General features: G+C 38.3%; 3 protein-coding genes across 3 annotated transcripts; 2 read left to right on the plus strand and 1 right to left on the minus strand.

The window, feature by feature from the left end:
- The first annotated feature begins 2 nt into the window (after nt 1-2).
- LOC310715405 (ubiquitin-conjugating enzyme E2 A-like) lies at nt 3-2,252 on the plus strand. The gene is made up of 6 exons (XM_083521814.1): nt 3-176; nt 521-601; nt 805-830; nt 1,025-1,114; nt 1,222-1,310; nt 1,622-2,252. The coding sequence occupies exons 1-6, from the start codon at nt 133-135 to the stop codon at nt 1,748-1,750; spliced, it is 459 nt and encodes a 152-aa protein (XP_083377940.1). The 5' UTR covers nt 3-132; the 3' UTR covers nt 1,751-2,252.
- A 125-nt stretch (nt 2,253-2,377) lies between these two features.
- Nucleotides 2,378-5,295, minus strand: LOC310715404 (inhibitor of growth protein 1-like). The gene is made up of 2 exons (XM_083521813.1): nt 4,835-5,295; nt 2,378-3,451 (listed from the first exon to the last, which is right to left on the minus strand). The coding sequence occupies exons 1-2, from the start codon at nt 4,968-4,970 to the stop codon at nt 2,739-2,741; spliced, it is 849 nt and encodes a 282-aa protein (XP_083377939.1). The 5' UTR covers nt 4,971-5,295; the 3' UTR covers nt 2,378-2,738.
- Nucleotides 5,296-7,801: 2,506 nt separating this feature from the next.
- cars2 (cysteinyl-tRNA synthetase 2, mitochondrial) lies at nt 7,802-22,836 on the plus strand. Its single transcript, XM_083522386.1, has 15 exons — nt 7,802-8,536; nt 8,614-8,664; nt 9,347-9,464; nt 9,619-9,690; nt 10,282-10,387; nt 10,645-10,725; nt 11,499-11,628; nt 12,457-12,590; nt 12,944-13,011; nt 14,899-14,965; nt 15,065-15,203; nt 15,767-15,890; nt 17,924-18,022; nt 22,032-22,262; nt 22,508-22,836. The coding sequence occupies exons 1-15, from the start codon at nt 8,310-8,312 to the stop codon at nt 22,571-22,573; spliced, it is 1,713 nt and encodes a 570-aa protein (XP_083378512.1). The 5' UTR covers nt 7,802-8,309; the 3' UTR covers nt 22,574-22,836.
- The last annotated feature ends 326 nt before the right edge of the window (nt 22,837-23,162 follow it).

The raw sequence follows: 23,162 nt of genomic DNA on the forward strand, positions 1-23,162 counted from the left end.
TGAACATTAGTTGCCGTACAGCGGCCGACGTGTACGTGCACTTTAAGTGTTTGCGTTTGTTATTTTTATTTTTTTCCCTGGTCTTAAGCTGAGGTTTTTTTGTCATAAAATTTTTGTCGTCTGCCAGTTAGGATGTCTACTCCGGCCCGAAGAAGGCTCATGAGGGATTTTAAAAGGTGATAAAAAAGCTAATAGGGGGAAACTGATGGTGTTTACGACAGTCGCCTGTAGGCTTGTTACCGTGTTAGGATTCGAATATAAATACTTATTTTGTGAATATATATGATTTATTCATCGAAATGTGAAGTAAAATAAAAACAAATGCCCTATTGGGGACACCTATAGCCTGAATTCGAGTTGATTTTTCTCTTTTTTTCCACATCCGCCTCAAGTTTGACGTCTGAAGTCAAACGTCATTCCAGCGATTTAGACTTCCAGCCAAATTTGTATGACTTCAGTGTCTAATGTCATGAGTATTTAATCTTACACGAACACTGATGTGTTTTTGTTGTTAAATCAGACTTCAAGAGGATCCCCCTGCCGGTGTAAGCGGTGCCCCATCAGAGAATAATATCATGGTGTGGAACGCGGTTATATTTGGGTAAGCAAATAATCTCTGAGCAACCAGAGCACTCAGAGAAGCTCATTGACAGGAACCAGGCCTGTTCTTCTGCTTTCTTTCTGAAATCTTTCTTTTAATGCTTACCCATAGATTTGAAGCCTGATCAGTTTTTGGTCAGGTGCATCTGTCATAAAGTCAATGCTCATTCTGTCTGCTTGTCATTTTACTTGTTTGCTTTGCAGACCAGAAGGCACACCCTTTGAAGATGGTAAGCATCCATCCTATATTACTATTATATTATTATTGTTATAGCATGCAGTATTCATGTATTGACGATCCAGAATCCAATATTCAGCATAACCCTGGAAATACCATCTAAGTTAAACAGCTTTCTGACCAACAGCATTACTAATACTACACATCCCATGTCATTGCTTCACAGGTATTTTTTTTTCTCTACAGGTACATTTAAGTTGACCGTCGAGTTCACTGAGGAATACCCTAATAAACCACCTACAGTCCGGTTCACCTCTAAGATGTTTCATCCTAACGGTAAAGTCCTGTTTTTTCTAATTTAGGTTATTCAGGTTGTCGTTTAAAAAGAGAAGGCAAGCTTTCCAAAAGGATACTAACTACGCTCTCTGTGCGTGACATTTCAGTTTACGCAGACGGAAGCATATGTCTCGATATTCTACAAAATCGCTGGAGTCCGACTTATGACGTTTCATCAATTCTCACCTCAATCCAGGTAAATCATTTAGAGTATTTTATTAAGGAGATTGTTTACTCTTAGATGTGTGTGTGTGTGTGTGTGTGTGTGTGTGTGTGTGTGTGTGTGTGTATATTCAGACACACTATAGATCTTCCACTCCAACCCATGTGAACGTCGTGTTCATGGAGCTGACTTTTTGTCATGCTGGAACAGGTTTGTGTCTCCTATTTCAAGTGAAGGGGACCAAATATGGCTGCAAATGTCTGTATACATGCATACATTCACACCCCCCCCCCCCATATATATAATATTATTATTCATGCTGTCTGATTTGCTTCTGTTTACAGTCCTTACTTGATGAACCCAATCCAAACAGTCCAGCAAACAGCCAAGCAGCCCAGCTTTACCAGGAGAACAAACGCGAGTATGAGAAGCGTGTGTCGGCCATCGTTGAGCAGAGTTGGAGAGACAGTTGACCTGCAAGATTTGTGGTTATAATTTCCGAGTAAATCGTGACGCATCTCGTTCTACCTGCCTCCTTTTGTCCTCTCTCTTTTTCTTTCTGTCACTCGCTCCATCCTATATAGAGCTCGAATGCACTTTAATCCGCTTCCTCGCCCCACTCTACCCGTATTCTCCTCCTTTGGAGGACTTGCGCTGTCCTAATGACCATATGGCCTCACTGTCCAATACGTAACCAAATACACTGGCCTTTTGCCATGGGAACCTGGAGTAAACAATATTCTATTCAAGGGGCTTTTTTTAAGAAGTGGAGTCAAATTCCATGGACTGACATGGTACTGGCCTAACGTTGTTGCATTTGACCGTGCCTGGTTTGGAACTGACCCGTCACACAATTATGCTGTATCGTGCTGTTACACGCCTGGATGTGTGATTTTATATTCCATGATGTGTGTCGTTAACCTGTGTGTCATGTACCATATTGTAAGAATACACTTTGACGTTGATGTGCTTTGACTGTTGAAGCTGATTTGTGTGTGTATGGGGGGGGGTATCTAGTAGTAAATCATGTGACCTGACCTGTAATAGAAACTCTAATTCATCTGGTTATTTTTCCAAATAGAAAGTAAAAAGTTAAAACGGACTTTTATACATCTTTTATTACCAATTAGGACATTTCTACTTAAACACTTAGCACATAATAACCACATGCTGTGAGCACCTTCATAAAATACATCTTTCACTCATACTGTTCAAGTAACAACAAAACAAATAAAGGTCAAATACTTCTGAGAACATTACTCCCACATTAAGCAAACTTAAACTCAAGAGGTTCGAGTTTAAGTCCTTTTAGTGCTGTTTGGTAGTAAATAATTTCTAAAATGTAGAGTGAGGTGACAAATTGACAAAGAACTTCTTCCTAGCATTTAACAAATATAAAAAATAAATAGAAATGTTGACAGTTTAACACAGTTTGTGATATACAGTTCAACAGGTACATGGCTACCTGTTATATACCCTCTCCTTTTTGGATTTCTCCAAGGCTTTGTCCATGGTTTTTTCTGTGTCCCCCCTACACTTTGGGCAATACCACTTGCCCTTGGGCTTATGATTGAGACCAACACAGGAAAAATGGAACCACTCAATGGGACACTCATCGTTGTCACAGCCAATCATCTCCCCGTAGGAAACCTGCTCGCACAGACAATACGTGGGCTCATTGGGATCGATGGGCAGGTCAGCTGGTGAAGCCTCCCTCTCCTGTTTTGCTTTGGATCTCTTCTTCTTCTTGGATGTCTTGGCCCGTTTCTCTCTGGTCACTTCATCACGGTCGTTATGAATCATCTCCCGGTTCTCGTTGCTGTTGTTTTTCTGCCGCCTGGAGCGCTTGCTGGCACTTGCCATTCTTTCGACCGAACCTGGGGTCTCTTCTCTGCGTTTTTCCTCCTCGCGCCTCTTGCCGGTTATGACGGCCGTCACAGAGGCCGCATCATGGGGCTCGTGCTGGGCTTCTAGAAGCTCTGCAAAAGCATCCACTTGCCGGCTGCGGTTCTCCACCAACTCCACCATCTGCCCAGCAAGCTGGATCTTCTCATCTCCCAATTCCTGGCTGCGGATCAGTGCACGCTGGATGCAATGCAAAAGGCGGCGTCTCTGGACAGGGTCCTCCTCCTGCTTGTGCTTCTGGTATGCTTCATCCAGCTCTTTGAGGATCTCTGCAACAAACATGCATAACAGATTCACCATTAAAAGTTAGAAAAAAGTTAGAATAAAGTTCTTCAAGTTGAAAGGCGGTTGAATAATTTGGTAAGCAAAGCAAGATGTCAATGACAATGTTGTTTACATCATCCCAGCTACAGCAGCAAATAAAATATTTTGCATTGTTAAATATAGTCCTGGTAGGGAAACACAAGCTCGGCTCCAACATGACATTGAACTTTAAGCGAAGAACTTGGCCACCCCAACAAAAAAAACAACAACCTCGGCATAAACACAAATCGACCCCGCCCACCAGCATATTAGCGTACAGCCAATCACAGGAGGGCATCTCCTCCCTAGTCCCGCCTTCTTGAACGTTACGGAACCAATCGCTGATCACGAAGTCGACCTGCTGCATCCGGAATCGGCGGCGCAACAAATTATTGACGAGACTTAAAACCAATAGACGGCGTCCTACGCATGACAAACACGCGCTGAGGGAGATACGTTAGCCAATCAGATGCGGGGGTGGGCGGAGTTTAAAGACTGCAAATAAAAATCTGTAGCGTAGGTTTCGTGCTCATTTCTATATAACAGTATCGGAGCAGCTGACGCACGTAGCTTTAAAATGGGAAAAAATAATCGGGAATGTAGGGTGATCTAGTGTATATTGAGAAAGTCGGGAGTTAACAAAAGAAAAGTTGAAGAAACCGTTTTCATATCCGGTATGAGACGAGAAACGTGATTACTTGTGTTCACCGCTCGGTCGATCCAAACAACATACAGTATACAAAAAGACTGGGGATGATTAAGTGAGGTACAGCCGGTCAAGTCCCCGTATAGTTTGAATACTAGAAACATTTGTGTTTTGTACATTTGTGTATCAGTGTCGGAATTTCAAAGTGCTCGGTTGATCAAATGATAAACACAATGACAGCTGAGATTACATCTGAAACACTGGCAGGATTAACCTTTAGACGAATCTCTCGCAATTTCCTCAACAAATTCTCCAATCAAATCGACGATTGTGTCGAGAAAACAAAGTGAACACCGGAGACTGAGTAAAATCGCCATTCCCCCCCCCCAAATCATAATCGAGACGTGGTTGTGTGTATGGATATATAAATATTTATATAAATAAAATCACTGACAATGGAAAGAAACTCGTGATGGTCATATTCATCTCCACCAAATGTACAAGAGAAAAGAAATTTAATAGGAATGTGTTATAACCGTTTGTAATGGAGCAGCGAAACTGTACATGAACCCCATTGTGTTCACTCAGCACTTCAATCTCAACACACACACACACCGCGATTTATGCACAAAGGAAAAATCTGTTCACATCCCAAAAAACACAGATTATACAGCGAGAATAAATAAAACCAGGAGCACATTACCTTGATATTTAGAGTCGATCTCTCTCATCAGAGACACGTTTCTTTGTAGGTCGAACGGCAGCGATTCGACCAAGTCCAGATATTCCGCTACATAGTTAGTAACCTGCAGTGGATCCCAGCTGGCCGTGTTTAACATTTTTATCTCCCACGGATCACTTCAGATTCTCCGAAAGGGTCCATGAAACGGCTACACGAAACGCATTTGTACACGCGCGAGGAGATTATCCTCAGGACAACGCACTGCACAACCGCCCTACTACAAGCATCCGATATAAACTTCAATCCCGGAAAAAGGCTTTATACATAGATCCAAAGCAATCAGCGCGAGAAACAAACAATCCGGAATGAAATATTAAACTGGCAGTCCTTTTAGGAGTGGAAATGTCCGTGTCGCATTACTTGATCCCAGCGTGGAGATCCTCCGGGTAGTTTCAAACACTTGGGGGAACAGTCTGGGTGTTAATGCGCATGCGCTAACGCAGGAGAAAGAAAAAAGAGGGACGAGCAGTGTGATGATCAACAGACTGAAACGCGTTTTAATAACCGAACATGTCAAGTATTGTTTTTTTTTTTATTTATTCCGGGATACAATATGGACACACTGATGTGAGCACTGGGTTGTGTTTGAGTTTATTTTTAAGACCGGAAATCTATTTTGACTGCACACATTCACTGGAAAGACATTGGTTTGCTGAAAACCTGAGTAACCTCAGCGCTTTTTTAACCAAGAAGAATGAGTTGTGTGTTTTTGTGTTAGACCCCGACAGCCCGTCTGCTGACTTACAACTACTGCCGTGTGTGAATGTAACAGCGGCTTTGTAGCCATTCCCCTGTTCATTAGCTGAAGTTAACCAATGACGTTGTGGTGGGCGGGGCTTTCCCCACATCTCTCTCACACACATACATACACAGCGCCTACCATATCTAAATCTGACTGGGTTGCCAGATCTTTGGGTTATCAATAAAGTGGGTTTGATCAGATCTTGAAATGATATTATTATTATTATTATTATTATTATTTTATTATTATTATTAATAATTTGTTTATTTATTTACTGTTTATAGATTTGATCGATTTTTTGTATGTAGATTAGTATTTGTGCATTTTGCAAATACAAAACCCGTGTATATTATATGTCCTGGACACATAACTTTACACACACACACACACACACACACAACCACACACACACACATATATATATATATATATATATATATATATATATATATATATATATATATATATATATATATATATATATATATAAATAAAACCCTCCCCCACACTATTACCAAAGGTTTTAAAACACACAATGGTAAAAGATATCATTATGTCCTTTAACGTTTTAGTTTCGCATCACTGAAACTAAGAGGAACTGAATTACTGAACAGAAAGTCAGGAGTTCAATCTGCAGCACTGTCAGCTGCCTCTACTGTGTCCCTGAGCATGGTCCTCATGGTGTTGTACCATGGCTGACTCTGTGTCCTTGAGCATGGTCTTCATGGTGTTGTACAAAGGCTGACTCTGTGCTCCTGAGCATGGTCCTTATGGTGTTGTACAAAGGCTGACTCTGTGCTCCTGAGCATGGTCCTTATGGTGTTGTACCATTGCTGACTCAGTGCTCCTGAGCATGGTCCTCATGGTGTTGTACCATGTCTGACTATGTGTTCCTGAGCATGGTCCTCATGGTGTTGTACCATGGCTGACTCTGTGCTCCTGAGCATGGTCGTCATGGTGTTGTACCATGGCTGACCCTGTGCTCCTGAGCATGGTCGTCATGGTGTTGTACCATGGCTGACTCTGTGCTCCTGAGCAAGGTCTTCAGGTTGTTGTACCATTGCTGACTCTGTGCCCTCAGCCCAGTTTCCAAAAAGGTTTGGATTATGTAAAGAAATAAGTTTGAGAAATAAATGTGGAAATAAAGACTTTTTAGGAGTCCTATATTATATTCTTATAATATAGGAGTCCTATAGTATATATAGAGTTTAAGTACCTGGGGTACTTTTTGTTTTTAACAATAAATATTGATTCATCACATTATGGTAATGATGGATGAATAATCTAAAACTTTCCCCCCAACTTTCTCTGGGGTCAACAGTGCAAAGTAATGGAGAGTGTGTTAGAGAAGTGAAGAAAAGAGTGCAGGCAGGGTGGAGTGGGTGGAAGAGTGATAGCAGGAGTGATTTGTGATAGAAGAGTATCTGCAAGAGTGAAAGGGAAAGTTTATAGGACTGTGGTGAGACCTGCGATGTTGTATGGTTTAAAGACAGTGGCACTGAGTAAAAGACAGGAGGTGAAGCTGGAGGTAGCAGAGCTGAAGATGTTGAGGTTTTTCGTTAGGAGTGACAAGGATGGACAGGATTAGAAATGAGTTTATTAAAGGGACAGCATATGTAGGACGTTTTGGAGACAAGGTGAGGGAGGCAAGATTGAGATGGTTTGGACATGTGCAGAGGAGGGACATGGGGTATATCAGTAGGAGAATGCTGAGGATGAAGCCACCAGGAAGGAGGAAAAGAGAAAGACCAAGAAGGAGGTTTATGGATGTGGTGAGGGAAGACATGCAGGTAGTTGAGTTGAAAGAGGCAGATGTAGAGGACAGGGGGGTATGGAGACGGATGACCCGCTGTGGATGGGAGAATGGGAGAAGCAGAAAGAAGAACAATTATTATATTATACTATTATATTCTATTGATATTATACCTTTAAACACCATATTAATGTTTATATTTTGCTAACACGTTTTTAGGGTTTGTGCAAACTATTTAGTGACTACTATATAAACAATAGATTTTATATACACCAGAGACCCTGGTTCAGGACTAAGTTTATAAAATAATAATAATAATGATATACAATTAGCTGATTTATGACTTTAAAATCTTTTAATCTTGACGCTTTCATATTTATTTGTATACTTCACAAATCTGGCATCCCTGCGGAGTGCTGATGGTGTTTATTGTATGTATTTAAAAAGGAAACTGGGCCAAGTAAAGCCTGTCAACGTTATAATGCATTTACAAAACTATTTACTACTACATGGACCTTTACATGGCCATTTACGCCATTGAATCGCATATTAAAATATTCCGTGCACTCTATAAATCATATAAACTGCTGTTCTATCGCATATTTAGTGCCCTTATAAAGAGGGAGTTGTGCTGTTTGAGACACAGCCATGGTGAGTGTCGCCCCGGCAAAGCTGCACTGTAAGCCGCCATCTTGAATTCACTGTCAACAAGCTGAGCACGAGTGAAGCAATCTGATCACCTAGACACGTTTGTCATTGTCATTTTTAAAAAAAAAATCATAACAGCATATATGTCCATATATCACTTTAAAAAAGGAATAAAACGCGGATCATAAATTTTGAATAAACTAGAAAATGTAGTGTACTTCCGGCCGCCTCGCGACGTGTTATGGACAGTTTACATATTGAAAAATGTTGCATTTAATTACAAGCGCACAATAATGAAGCCTTGTGTGAGTGTGGTCAGACGTGCAGTCTGGAACTGCAGACTCAAGGTTGGACATGGAGCATTTTACACAACTCCAACAGTCCCAATGCGAACACTGTGCACGGAAATCAGGAGCAAATGGACCAAACCATCTGGGTATGACACTGGCATCAAAACTTTCAACAGCCTCACCAAACAGAAGGAGCCTCTGATTGTGGCACAAGAGGGAAGAGCAACCTGGTAAGGAACTTTTCGGCTAAAGTCTAACCATACTACACATTTTTAGTTGGATCTAAGTGCTTTGTGTTCTTTTACAGGTACAGTTGTGGCCCCACAGTTTATGATCATGCCCATCTTGGTCATGCATGGTGAGTCAAGGAACATACATGTAAAAAAAAAGAATGTAATGTTTTTGTCATTTACAATAATTTAAAACGACTGTCTTAATAACATAATATAAAGTACAATGTATATCTCACATATATTACACATATGCAGGTTTTGATCTGTAGTTGTGGCCTGCACAGAACCCTACTGAATACCTTTGATATAAAACTAAAACATGCTGTAGATCAGGGGTCACCAACATGGTGCCCGCGCACCAGGTAGCCTGCAAGGACCACATGAGTAGTCTGCGGGCCTTTTCTAAAAATAGCTGTTTTCTACTTTGTTAAATCATTGTTGATAATTATTATTAGAAATCATTAACATGATCAGTGTCTTCACATAGATAAATATCATTAATCATTAATAACATATAATAAAAGGTAAATTGAGCAAATATGTTATTTCAGATCAAACTGAAAACTGTGCGTATCAAACTGGTAGCCCTTCACATTAATCGGTACCCAAGAAGTAGCTCTCAGTTTCAAAAAGGTTGGTGTCCCCTGCTGTAGATCATCTGACCTCACTTAATGCTCCCGTGGCTCCTGGAGGTTCTTAAAACAGCAAGGTCAAAATCTACAACGGGATGTCGATAGGTGTCCACAGAGCTTATCGTAAAACATAAATATATTGCCTGATTGTTTTCTTTTCATTTCACATCGCAAGCTCTTACGTCAGATTCGACATCCTGCAGAGGATTTTAACCAGGATATTCGGAATAAACGTAATTCATGTCATGGTCATCACAGACGTCGATGATAAGATCATACAAAGAAGCCTTGAGGCAAGTATGCTCTGACTGGGATTGTATTGCGAAAACGAACCATACTTATACGATACAAAAAATTAATGATCCTAGTATACTAGTACAGAAAAATAAATTCAACAGGAGATTCTAGGTTTTTTGTGATCCTCTGATTATTTTTTCCTCCTGGTAGGAGAGAATCTCACCGCTTGTACTTGCCAGAATGTATGAAGAGGAGTTTAAAAGAGACATGCTGGCCCTGAAGGTCTCATATGAAATCTATCATTACATACACACAATACATATTGTACATATGGAGAAGTGACAAAAGAAAACCTTGTGGCTCTATAGGGGCATGCATCTGCCATAGATGATGTCCATGTCATGATTTAAATGCAAGGGTCACTACAAATCAGAGTTTTATGAGGCTGATCATCTTTTATTTTTCTAAAACATTGTAATATAAATACATTTGAAACATTTCTATCTTGTTGGGAGTTGGTCTCTTCCTGGATCATGCATAGGTCACAAGGGCTCACTGTATGGTTTAATGAGTGTGAAAATGATGAAAGGACACCTGGTTATAAACCAGTTGAACACCACCAATATCACAACTTAAAGTGAGGGGACGTGTTTTGGGAATTTGGTAACTTCTACACATGGTAGTTCTGGTGGATCCTGTTTGTCTAATACGTTCGTAAATCCAGTTGTACAGCTTTTCTATACATTTTCCTTCAATTTCTACGTATACATACACATATGAAATTATATATCATTAGACTGAATATATGTACAACTGGATAGAAATAAAAGTGTCTGGTATTTGCATGAAACTGATCATTTTTATGCTTCTTAGGTTCTCCCGCCATCTGTGTATATGAGAGTCACAGATAACATTCCTCAGATTGTAGCTTTCATTGAGGGCATAATCAGAAATGGTCATGCTTATACCACAAGCCAAGGTCAGTTCTCCTTCTGTATTGCATCTCTAGCAGGCATGTGATGGTCTGCCTTGTGATAAACATTTACACTGTTTGGCATAAGCTTATTATATTGGTACTATATTCTATATGGCAAGAAGACATATATTTAAGTAAAGGGAAGAAATTACATTTGAAACACTAAAAAATAAATAGAAATGTTCCTTATTTATTCAATTTACGCTCACAAAATGGTAAATTGATGAAATTCGTAATGAAATTATGCACTTTTACCATAGGGGATGTCTACTTTGATACTCAATCAATCGGCAACCGTTACGGCAAGCTTGCGAACATTGGAAATTTAGCTGGGGAATCAGGTAGGCATATACTTCACACGTGTCAGCAAACACGTGAACTATTTTGTATATCTAAAGACAAATGTCAAATGTAGCTGATATTGCATTGCTTTTTCAGTGGCCTAATCTTCAGTGACATTACATACACTATATGGACAAATGTATTTTTGTCACCTGACTTTTCTAGCCATATGAGAATCCTACTCAGACTGTTCCCACAATTCTTGAGTCACACAACTGTATATAATGTTTTCGAATAGGGTAACATTACATTTTCCCTTTACTTGAACTAGGAGACCCAAACCTGTTCCAGCAGGGCAATGCCCCTGTGCACAAAGCCAGCTCAATGAACATATAGTTTGCATGGGTTGGAGTGAAAGATCTTGAATGGCCTGCTATAGAGCTCTGACCTCAACCCTATTAGCCTGGCATGAATTGGAATTCTGACTGCACTCCAGGCCTCCTCATCCTACACCAGTGCCTGACTTTACTAAAGCCCTTTTGGCTGAATGAGCACAAACCTTCACAACCTCACAGCAAAATCTCATGGAACATCTTTTTAGAAGAGTGAAGGTTTTTCTTACAGCAAATATGGACAAAATGTGATACGGGATGATCATACGTATCTGATAGTCCAGTGTCCATATAGTGTATTATTAATAACAACAGTATTCATTAGATTTTCATCAAAACATCAAAAAGGCCTATAAGTTCTAACGTGCTTTGTTTTTTATGTTATATTGTTCTAATGGTATTGTTTTGTCTCAGTGATATAGAATGATTTGTTTTCCCAGAGAGCAAAGATAAAAGGAACCCTCGAGACTTTGCCCTGTGGAAAGCCTGGAAGCCACTTGAACCTTTCTGGGAGTCTCCATGGGGAAAAGGAAGACCTGGCTGGCACATTGAGTGCTCCACTATTGCAAGGTAAGTACCTCTTTTGTTTCCTGCTGATCTTTTTTTGATGCCTGTCTTCTTAAATGCTTGAATATTCATGCTGTGCTTTACATGAGCAGGTAGAACGCAGCTTAATTTTCATATGAGGAATGAATCTCAGTATCTGTAGTTTAACCTATTTACAGTTCTACACTTACAGTTTCGATATTGGTATATATCCTGGTTTGAAACTTACTTAACCCTGATACAATTACTGGGTTTATTGTAGTACACAAAAAGTGTGCACTCTGTAAATTAGATGTCTTGCCAAAACAAAGTTGATTATTTTCCAACCACAGCAGTGTCAAAGTGATTTATTCCTCTTATATTACAGCATGTTTTTGCTGCTCATTGATCATTTTTAATATAATAATAATAATAATAATAATAATAATAATAATAATAATACACTTTGTAAAATTATGTTTAACTATTTATTTCTTATTTTATTATTATTATAATTTAATTATTATTTATATTACCTCTTTCTTCATGTTAATTAAACAAACAAACAAAAAATACAGATTTGTCATGTTACTGAGAAATTACAATGCACCATGGGGATATCCCATAAAGCATCTTCTATTAGTCTTTCAAAATGTGCTCTTACAATAGAAATGAATTGAAAGTCTATTAACATACAATATAATGCCAGATTTTTCATTCTTAATAGCATGTGTACAGATTTTCTTTGCATCCATGTCACATGTAATACAAATCAAATTTCTTAACAGAAAGCATGATCTTAATGATTTCTGATTGCACATTGAATTCTTCATGCTTGGACCTCAGGTGATTTTGCTGTACTGTGTTTCACAGCTCTGTGTTTGGAAGTCAGTTGGACATCCATTCGGGAGGGGTCGACCTGGCCTTTCCTCACCATGAGAATGAAATTGCTCAGTGTGAGGCCTACCACAAGTGTGACCAGTGGGGGAACTACTTCCTGCATTCAGGTAATGCTCATATCTATACATTGTTCACCTTCAGGTCTTCACTACACTTGTGTGAATACATTTACACAAATTTTATATATATTTTCTGCAGCACTAAAAACTAAAAAAATTGCTGAGCAGTTTATTGTCTAACATCCTGGTTCCTGATTTAACATGTTTAGAACAGCAGATGAGTTTCCCAAATGATGCTGTTTTGGTAGCTTCAGGTGTTAATTAATTTCAATGATGGTCAGGAGGGTGAAATAGAATAATGTGATACACATCATACAACATCTGTATGCTTACAGCTTTTAGCAGCCATAAAAAGATTCTTCTAGTGAACGAACATAATTGCTTATTTTTTTATTTTTTAGGCCACCTCCATTTGAAAGGCAGTGCTGAAAAGATGTCCAAGTCCTTGAAGAATTATATTACAATAAAGGTAGGTTCTCTAAAATGCATGCGTTAAAATACATACTTCTCTAAAATATAATACATTAAAAGTGTGCCAATATTCATTTGGAGCACAGCTTTATCTTGATCTAGTGTACACGTGAACACAGTGTGAGTTTTTAGCGTTTTTACAATCTCGCCTCCTTCACCTTGTCTCCAAAACGTCCTACATGCGCTGTCTCTCTAATAAACTAATTTCTAATCCTGTCCATCCTCATCACTCCCAAAGAAAACCTCCATCTCCACCTCCTGTCTTTTACTCAATGCCACTGTCTCTAAACCATACAACATCGCAGGTCTCACCACAGTCCTATAAACTTTCCCTTTCACTCTTGCAGATACCCTTCTATCACAAATCACTCCTGCTATCACTCTTCTCCACCCTGCCTGCAGTCTTTTCTTCACTGCTCTAACACACTTTCCATTACTTTGCACTGTTGACCGCAGAGAAAGTTGGGGGAAAAGCTTTAGATTATTCATCCATCATTACCATAATGTGATGATTCAATATTTATTGTTAAAAACAAAAATTACTAAAATATAAAGAGATGTTTTTACACACATCCACAGTCAGATATAGAGGTGAAAGCTTAATGGTTTTTGGAAGCAGCTTAATCCAGGTGAAAGGAATACTGAACCAACATCACTTTCATTCCATATTTTAACCAAATGCAATTCCCCCTGGACTGTGGCTAATTAGAACTAACCTCACGGTACAAGATGACAGTGACCCAAAGCATATGTCCAAGCTGTGTAAGCGTTATTTAGAAATCAAACAATCAGATGGAGTGTTTTCTGTCATGGAATGGCCTGCTCAGCCATCGAACTTAAATCCTATTGAACTGCTCAATGAAAATAAAGTTTGTACACCTATATACAGTGAGGAAAAGAAGTATTTGAACACCCTGCTATTTTGCAAGTTCTCCCACTTAGAAATCATGGAGGGGTCTGAAATTGTCATCGTAGGTGCATGTCCACTGTGAGAGACATAATCTAAAAAAAAAAATTCAGGAATCACAATATATGATTTTTAAACTATTTATTTGTATGATACAGCTGCAAATAAGTATTTGAACACCTGTCTATCAGCTAGAATTCTGACCCTCAAAGACCTGTTAGTCTGCCTTTAAAATGTCCACCTCCTACTTCCAGAATCTACTTCCAACATGACAATGACCCGAAGCACACAGCCAGGATAACCAAGGAGTGGCTCTGTAAGAAGCATATCAAGGTTCTGGCGTGGCCTAGCCAGTCTCCAGACCTAAACCCAATAGAGAATCTTTGGAGGGAGCTCAAACTCCGTGTTTCTTAGCGACAGGCCTGAAACCTGACTGATCTAGAGAAGATCTGTGTGGAGGAGTGGGCCAAAATCCCTCCTGCAGTGTGTGCAAACCTGGTGAAAAACTACAGGAAACGTTTGACCTCTGTAATTGCAAACAAAGGCTACTGTTCCAAATATTAACATTGACTTTCTCAGGTGTTCAAATACTTATTTGCAGCTGTATCATACAAATAAATAGTTAAAAAATCATTTTTTTAGATTATGTCTCTCACAGTGGACATGCACCTACGGTGACAATTTCAGACCCCTCCATGATTTCTAAGTAGGAGAACTTGCAAAATAGCAGGGTGTTCAAATACTTATTTTCCTCACTGTATATACCTATATATTAGTTTTTTTCAAAGTAATCTTCATACCATTAAATTAGGTAGTTTGTTGCATTATGAACAAAAAGAACATGCATATGTTTTTCCAATCTTTTGATAGGCACTGTATATAACTATGCCTCAGAAGAGTGCAGTGTACAATTTATCATCTTGCCCTAAACTCAGAATTCTCTATCCCCCTTTGTCTCTCTTTATTTCCTTTGTGTAGGAGTTTTTACAGTCATATACTGCCAATGAGTTTAGGCTGTTTTGTCTCTTAACCAAGTACAGATCAGGTAAGCTTTTTATTTTCACACAGAAGCTCCAACTGAACAAGGTCATAAATAACAGTCCTTAATAACATTCAGTGGTTTAACTCTCTTTCCTATCCCTAGGAATTGATTACAGTGATGCCAGTTTGATTGAGGCTCGCTCTACGCTCTCTTGCATCTCTGACTTCATCCATAATGCCCAGGCCTACATGCAGGGTCACATACAGTGCCAAGACATACATGAAAGCTTTTTATGGGAGAGGTAGGAGTTACCATACAGCGTAAAACATGTGCCAAATCAAAACGTGCGGAGGATCCGCTGTGGTGACCCCTGACCGGAGAAGCCGAAAGAAAGTTATTTATTTTTAGGAGTTACCATACTGCTGCTATGCTAAAACTAAAGAAGTGAATAAGCAAAAAAAAAAATGTCTAACTTTGAGCGAAAAGAACATGTTTTACTCAAATAAAATGTTTTGTGACTTTCTATAATAAATACAGAAAATCACATTTGTTATGTTTAAATTACTCAACTTTGTTATTTGTTTTTTTTCGTTATCTGAATATAATTAGCTCAAATAAAAATGACATGATTTTATATAAAATTAACCAAAAAATTATAAATGTAATTGATAGTTTAATTTAATTTAATTCCTGTTAAATAAGTCTAATTTAAATAATTTAAATCGGATTAGATACAGATAAAATATATGATATTTTTGGGACAAGTGTTCCATTTTCATGGTCACAAAAACAAAAATATAGTTCTAAAAAGTAGATTGAGTATAAATGAAAAGTTTTCATGTTTTTCTTCTGTGCCCTGTTTAGGTTATCACTCACACAGGCCACTGTGCGAAATATGCTTGCAGACGACTTTGATACACCAAATGCAATGGAGGCCATCATGAACCTCATTTACCATGGAAACTGTCAGCTTCAGCCTGTTTCCAAGGCAATACATACAGTATCTCACAAAATTGAGTACACCCCTCACATTTCAGCAACCATTGTAGTGTCTCTTCTCAAGGGACAATACTATAGAAATGAAACTTAAATATGTTTTAGAGTAGTCAATGTGCAGCTTGTACAGCAGTACAGATTTACTTTCCTCTGAAAATAACTCAACATGCACCCTAGTGAGTAAGTGAACTTGTCAAAACCATTGGCACAAAATTCACCAAAGCTGCACAGGTTGTTGCTGGGATCCTCTTCCATTCCTCCATAATGACATCACAGAGCTGCTGGAGGTTAGACACATGGTGCTTCTCTACCTTCCACTTGAGGATGCATCACAGGTGCTCAATAGTGTTCAGGTCTGGAGACATACTTGACCACCCCAGCACCTTCACCTTTAGCTTCCTCAGCAAGGCAATTGCCATCTTGGCGATGTGTTTGGAGTCGTTATTATGTTGAAAAAAAATGCTATTCGGCCCAGTTTCTAAAGGAGGACATTATGTTCTGCTTCAGAATGTCACAGTACATGTTTAAATCAATGTTTCCTTTAATAAACCGCAGCTCCCCAGTACCAGCAGCACTCATGCAGCCCCAGACCATGATACTACCACCACCATGATTGACTGTAGGCAAAACACGATTTTCTTGGTTTTCCTCACCAGGGCGTCACCACACATGATGAACACCATCTGAGCTAAAGTTTATCTTAGTCTCATCAGACCACAGGACATGGTTCCAGTAATTCATGCTGTTGGAAAGGTTGTCTTCAGCAAACTGTTTGAGGGCTTTCTTGTGAGCCAGCTTCAGAAGAGGCTTTCTTCTGCAGTGATGGCCATGCAAACCGTGTGTGGCGTATGGTCTATGCACTGACAAGCGGACCTTCCACTTCTGCAACCTCTGAGAGGTTCTCATGCGTCTGTTTTTCGAAGCAGCTTCTGCACCTGACACACAGCACGCGGACACAACATTTTTAATTAACCCTTGCGGGGTCATTTCCCAGTGGAACCCGTCTTGGAAAACCTCTATATGACCCTGGCCACTGTACTTTAACTCAGTTTCAGGGTGTTTCCGATCTGCAAATAGCCGAGGCATCTTCGTGGATAGCAACAATTCTACCTAACAAGTCCTCATAGACTCTTTGCCATGAGGTTCCATGTTGAACATCTAGTGGTTGGTATGAGAGAATTGTACTCAAAGGACCACATTTGAACTGCTCTAATACAAGATACACGCATTTGTATGGTCCTGTCAACAGACAAAAACATGAACATGATGAATAGGACATGTGGCTTTGCATGGTTATACAACGTACAGCTGTTATCACTTAGGGTGTACTCACTATTTTTTACAACAATGGCTGTATGTTGCGTTATTTTTAGAGGACAGTAAATCTATACTGCTATACAAGCTGCACATTGACCACTCTAAAATGCTGTATACTACATACTGTAGGTAAATTAGCCTTTTTTTTTTAAAAAATAAATTTTTTTTTTTTAGGTACATTGTTTTTGTTTTTTAAGAAGTATTTCGTTCTTAATTTGAGATTTTGAGGAAATGGCAGCAGCACAATGCTTAGAATCATACAGATTCCAGTCTAGAGCTAAAGCTACTGTTCATATAAAAAAAATCGGATTTTGGTAAAGAAAAATGTGTTCCTAGTAACAGGAATATTGTTGTATTTTCACATGACCATCCCGAGTATATAGAATGCAAAAATCATCCAGTGAGCTGAAGTGCCTTGAGAGGTCAGCGGAGAATGACCACATTTTACCGAGCTGGCAGGAGAGCAATGCTAAATCAAATTACCCCTATTTTACAACTGTGCTGAGCAGAAGAGCATCTCAGAAAATATGCTTAACATATCAAACCTTGAGGAAAATGGGCTGGACAAATTGGAAAAAAGACGAGACACCTTTTCTTATCGTTTTTTTATTTTATGTTATCCTTAATAAACCAATTTGCTGAATTCTGAACTTTATAAAGTGTTTCAGTAGTGAGAAGTTTTGCTTACTTACTTCTGCCTCTTTACAGGTTAATGAAGGATCTAGGTGCCCAGCAGTGTTTGGAGCAATTCTGTCTTACATCAGGGATATCATGGATGTTCTTGGAGTTGATCTGCTGCATGAAAAGGTCAGACGTCTTTGGTGTTATATCTTAGAACTGTATGTAATATCTTAGAACTTGATCTAACATGCAGTGTGTATCTTGGGCTCAGTAAGTGAATGTTCTCATGCAGGAAAAGTCAAACAATATAGCCAGATTTATATCTGGACAAAAAGGAAATACATTCTCACTGATGACTTTTAGCCACCTTAAACTTGAATTCTTGGGCTACAATATAAGAAATTTTTTATTTACATTTTTTTTTACGTTATCAATTGTAGACAAAAAAAGCAAGAAGGAGAATTTTGTATTTCAATGCCATATTATGTATATGAGCTGAAGAGAAGCAATGAGGAATAAACCAGCTGTGCATGGCGTTACAGGAAAATGACCAGTGATGGGCTTGTGTGGTGCAGCCCAAAATAAAGCAGAGTAACTTTTTGCATTTTTCTGTAAGAGTGTGCGCCAAATTGTTATATTACACATATAAAATTGCAAATCACGAAATAAATCTCAATTTTATAGTAAATACACCTGTTCCTAAATCTCGATATATTTAATACACCTGTTTTTGCCCAGAGTTGCTCCATTTTGCCCTCTAGTGGAATAATATAGACTAGGTCTTTTTTGTCCATATATTTTAAGAACATGGATCCTGTGGTTATTTATTGGTTATTTATTGGTCCAGATTAGAATCTTAATTTGCCTGGCTCAAGCCTGAGAGCTATACAAACCCGATTCCAAAAAAGTTGGGACACTGTACAAATTGTGAATGAAAACAGAATGCAATGATGTAGAAGGTTCAAATTTCAATATTTTATTCAGAATACAACGTAGATGACATATCAAATGTTTAAACTGAGAAAATGTATCATTTTAAGGGCAAAATAAGTTGATTTTAAATTTCATGGCATCAATACATCTCAAAAAAGTTGGGACAAGGCCATGTTTACCACTGTGTGGCATCCCCTCTTCTTTTTATAACAGTCTGCAAATGTCTGGGGACTGAGGAGACAAGTTGCTCAAGTTTAGGAATAGAAATGTTGTCCCATTCTTGTCTAATACAGGGTTCTAGTTGCTTAACTCTTCTTTGTCGCATCTTCCTCTTTATGATGCACCAAATGTTTTCTATGGGTGAAAGATCTGGACTGCAGGCTGGCCATTTCAGTACCTGGATCCTTCTTCTACGGAGCCATGATGTTGTAATAGATGCAGTATTTGGTCTGGCATTGTCATGTTGGAAAATGCAAGGTCTTCCCTGAAAGAGACGACTTCTGGATGGGTGCATATGTTGTTCTAGAACTTGGATTATACCTTTTAGCATTGATGGTGCCTTTCCAGATGTGTAAGCTGCCGTTGCCACACGCACTTATTTAACCCCATCAGAGATGCAGGCTTTTGAACTAAGCGCTGATAACAACTTGGGTTGTCCTGATCCTCTTTAGTCCGGATGACATAGCGTCCCAGTTTTCCAAAAAGAACTTCAAATTTTGATTCGTCTGACCACAGAACAGATTTCCACTTTGCCACAGTCTATTTTAAATGAGCCTTGGTCCAGAGAAAATGTCTGCGCTTCTGTATCATGTTTAGATATGGCTTCTTTTTTGACCTATAGAGTTTTAGCCGGCAACGGCGAATGGCACGGTGGATTGTGTTCACCGACAATGTTTTCTGGAAATATTCCTGAGCTCATGTTGTGATTTCCATTACAGTAGCATTCCTGTATGTGATGCAGTGCCGTCTAAGGGCCCGAAGATCACGGGCATATAGTATGGTTTTCCAGCCTTGATCCTTATGCACAGAGATTCTTCCAGATTGTCTGAATCTTTGGATGATATTATGCACTGTAGATGACGATAACTTCAAACTCTTTGCAATTTTTCGCTGAGAAACTCCTCTGCCCATCTTGACTTCTGAGAGACACTGCCACTCTGGGGGCTCTTTTTATACCCAATCATGTTGCCAATTGACCTAATAAGTTGCAAATTGGTCCTCCAGCTGTTCCTTATATGTACATTTAACTTTTCCGGCCTCTTATTGCTACCTGTCCCAACTTTTTTGGAATGTGTAGCTCTCATGAAATCCAAAATGAGCCAATATTTGGCATGACATTTCAAAATGTCTCACTTTTAACATTTGATATGTTATCTATATTCTATTGTGAATAAAATATAAGATTATGAGATATGTAAATTATTGCATTCCTTTTTTATATACAATTTGTACAGTCTCCCAACTTTTTTGGAATCGGGTTTGTATGTTTGACACACTTAGTTCATGTGCTGCATCTGCCTCACAGGACTCTGTGTAAGTTATTATGATAGAAATCCTAACACACTCGAATGGGTGCTGTTGGAGCTACTATCTAAGTGCTCTTTTAAGAAATTAACACTTCTGACTAGTCAGAACAGATCATCACCAGAGGTGGAAAGAGTAAGAAAATATTCTACTCAAGAAAAAGTACTATAACTTCAAGGAAATAAGTACAAGTAGTTACCGGTCTAAAATCTACTCATGTAAAAAGTAGCTCAATTTAAAATATACTCAGTAAAAGTAGTTACTTTTTTTAACAGCAGGTGTGGGGTGGATTCTAGTGTAGTTAAAAAGGACATGTCAACTAGTTGTTTTTAATTGAAGGAATACCTTTACAAATTAAAGTGCCATAGCAAAAAAAAAGCTACGGTCCAGGACTTGAGTCTAATATAAGGTAATTACTTTTACAGAAAACAGAATCTCTTGTTATAATGTCATTTATAATAATGAGAGAAATCGCAGATTTAGCTTCAGAATTCAGACAGCGAGCGCATGCACTGAATAACACTGGCGTTTTCGGCAGTGATTAATCAAAACGCTGCGATAGCACTGCGTTCTCAACAAAAGTGTGTGATTGATTATACATTAATGCTTAAATCTAATGCAACATCAGCAGATCCACTCGAAAATATAACACTTTTCATTCATTTCATATGACATTTAAATAGTGACAAGTAATAGAGCTAGCTCAATTATGCATTGACAATTTTGACCCGTTCATTTCCAACCTTGGTGCTAACCAACTTCAGCAACTGATGCAGCAATTATGTAAACTAAAGATACAGTAACACCTCGATACTCGTCTGCTGCGGAACTCGTCTAATTCGGTACCCGTCACGTTATGACAACTCAAAAATGTTTCGTCACAAATGCATGCTCAGAACTCGATATGACTTTAGCATTAAATCTTCAGTATGGCGGTAAAAACAGCTTGCAAGAGGAGTCCCATGTTAGCTTACGAGCAGTGACATAGAATATCTTCCAAAGTGTTTCTGTGCATTTTAAGCCTAAATCATGGGTAGTTAAAAATGCCTTAATACAGTACAGTACTGCATTAAAAAAATACTTGTCAATTTCAGCACTTGTCACATGTTCCAGAACAAATTACTGACGAATAATTACTGTGTAATTATTTTAAACTTACCTCAACATGCTGATGTCGATTTTATAAGCTACCAGTTCAGTCACCTTGGGCAAACACAGTTTAAATGCATAATAAAGCAGTTGCCTTTTTTCCATTTGAAGGCAAAGTGGATGCTTAAATATGGCCAGGGTTTTATAATTTCATAAGAATTCGACGCCAATCAATCAGTTCAGTAGTTTTTCCGGGGCACGTTTTTTTCCCACTTGCATTTTTTATAAATTTTTTTATTTAATAACAGAAATTATTTAAAATGTAGTTAAGTACTATACCTCAAACAAAACATACTTAAGAAAAATACAAATTTCAGATTTTAAATACTTATTTGAAAAGTCCCAAAAAATTGCTCAATTACAGTAACGTGAGTAAATGTAATTCGTTACTGTCCATCTCTGATCATTAAATATCGCTTAGGTATATAATAACCCGATGAGCAGCAGCCAAACGGTGTCATAGCCAACTCTGAAAATACAAATCACAAAAACAAATCTTCAGATTCAAAATGGACATAAAAACAAGTGGATTAAATGCCACTATTATGGATTTCACACAGGACTGCATTTTTATTTTATTTTTTTTCAGGAGTCATCTAGCGCTGAATCATCCAATATTTTACACAATGTAGTGGAGCAGTTGGTGCATTTTCGCAGTGAAGTTCGAAACTTTGCTCTCTCTGTGGAGGATGGAGCGACTCAGGAACATCACACCAGCCAAGTGCCTCAGAGAAAGAGACCACAGCAAGACAGATTGCCCTTGCTGAAGGCTTGTGATGCTCTTCGCAATGATCTAATGCCTTTGGGAGTTCAAATTAAGGTAAGGTAATTAGTTTATTTCTAAAAATAAAAAAAAATAAAAAAATAGATCAGTGTATAAAAAATTTTTAAGGAAAGGATTTTTTATTTTTCCAATTTATTTGAGACCAGAAACGCAAAGATTTGGTTCATGCTTGACTTATTATAACTTTTTTTTTTTCATTCTAAATTTAAATCTGTAATGAGAACAAGGGTACAAATTTGTAGATGCTAATTGACCAACATGTCATGTTTATTTTGTTTCAGGACAGAGGCACCAAATCCACCTGGGAAATCAACCAACAGAAGGACAAAGAAAATAAAGAAAGCTAGACTTTAACTCTAATTTAACTCTATTTGCCTATTATGGGAAACTGGATCAGCTTTTCTGTTAACTTATCTAAATGTTATTTTTATTTTGAAAATGTAAAAAAAAACAAAAAAAACAAATGGAATATGGTTAGCTTCTTTTGATTCAGCCACTGACTCTTCAGTCATCATCTGTGATGATGTTATGATTTACCAATAGTCCATGAAGCACACTTACTTGAATTGCAAATAATTAGATGTGTAAATAAAAGCTGTTATGCACTGTATTCAGCAGCCATCTTGAGAGTGAATTGCTAATTGGGTTTTCTGTTGTCTGTTTTAAATCCATATATTTTAATTATATGTAGAATAGTGGATCCCGACCTTTCTTTTCAGGAGACCCCTATTTCAACAGTGAAAATCTTAAACGACCCACATGCTCCCCCACCAGATTTTCAAACACACTAGCAAACACATTTCATTTTATGTGATAGTCACTTGTATATGTTTGTAATAAATGCAGAAACAGCTGAATGTTATGAGCCCTCTGGTACCTGTTGGGCAAACTAACATTTTTTTTAATGAATCTTTTCCATTGACAATCCTGTCCATT

The sequence above is a fragment of the Silurus aristotelis genome (assembly GCF_946808225.1).
Source record: "Silurus aristotelis genome assembly, chromosome: 20".
Classification (NCBI taxonomy): Eukaryota; Metazoa; Chordata; class Actinopteri; order Siluriformes; family Siluridae; genus Silurus; species Silurus aristotelis.

Excerpts from the sequence above, each read along its gene's own strand:
- LOC310715404 (XM_083521813.1), bottom strand. The coding sequence starts at position 4,970 with ATGTTAAACACGGCCAGCTGGGATCCACTGCAGGTTACTAACTATGTA. Across the intron at positions 3,452-4,834 it reads GATCGACTCTAAATATCAAG|AGATCCTCAAAGAGCTGGAT; the intron begins GTAATGTGCTCC and ends TGTTTGTTGCAG.
- LOC310715405 (XM_083521814.1), top strand. The coding sequence starts at position 133 with ATGTCTACTCCGGCCCGAAGAAGGCTCATGAGGGATTTTAAAAG. Across the intron at positions 177-520 it reads CTCATGAGGGATTTTAAAAG|ACTTCAAGAGGATCCCCCTG; the intron begins GTGATAAAAAAG and ends TTGTTAAATCAG. Across the intron at positions 602-804 it reads TGGAACGCGGTTATATTTGG|ACCAGAAGGCACACCCTTTG; the intron begins GTAAGCAAATAA and ends TTTGCTTTGCAG.
- cars2 (XM_083522386.1), top strand. The coding sequence starts at position 8,310 with ATGAAGCCTTGTGTGAGTGTGGTCAGACGTGCAGTCTGGAACTGCAGA. Across the intron at positions 9,691-10,281 it reads GAGACATGCTGGCCCTGAAG|GTTCTCCCGCCATCTGTGTA; the intron begins GTCTCATATGAA and ends TATGCTTCTTAG. Across the intron at positions 12,591-12,943 it reads GAACTACTTCCTGCATTCAG|GCCACCTCCATTTGAAAGGC; the intron begins GTAATGCTCATA and ends TTTATTTTTTAG.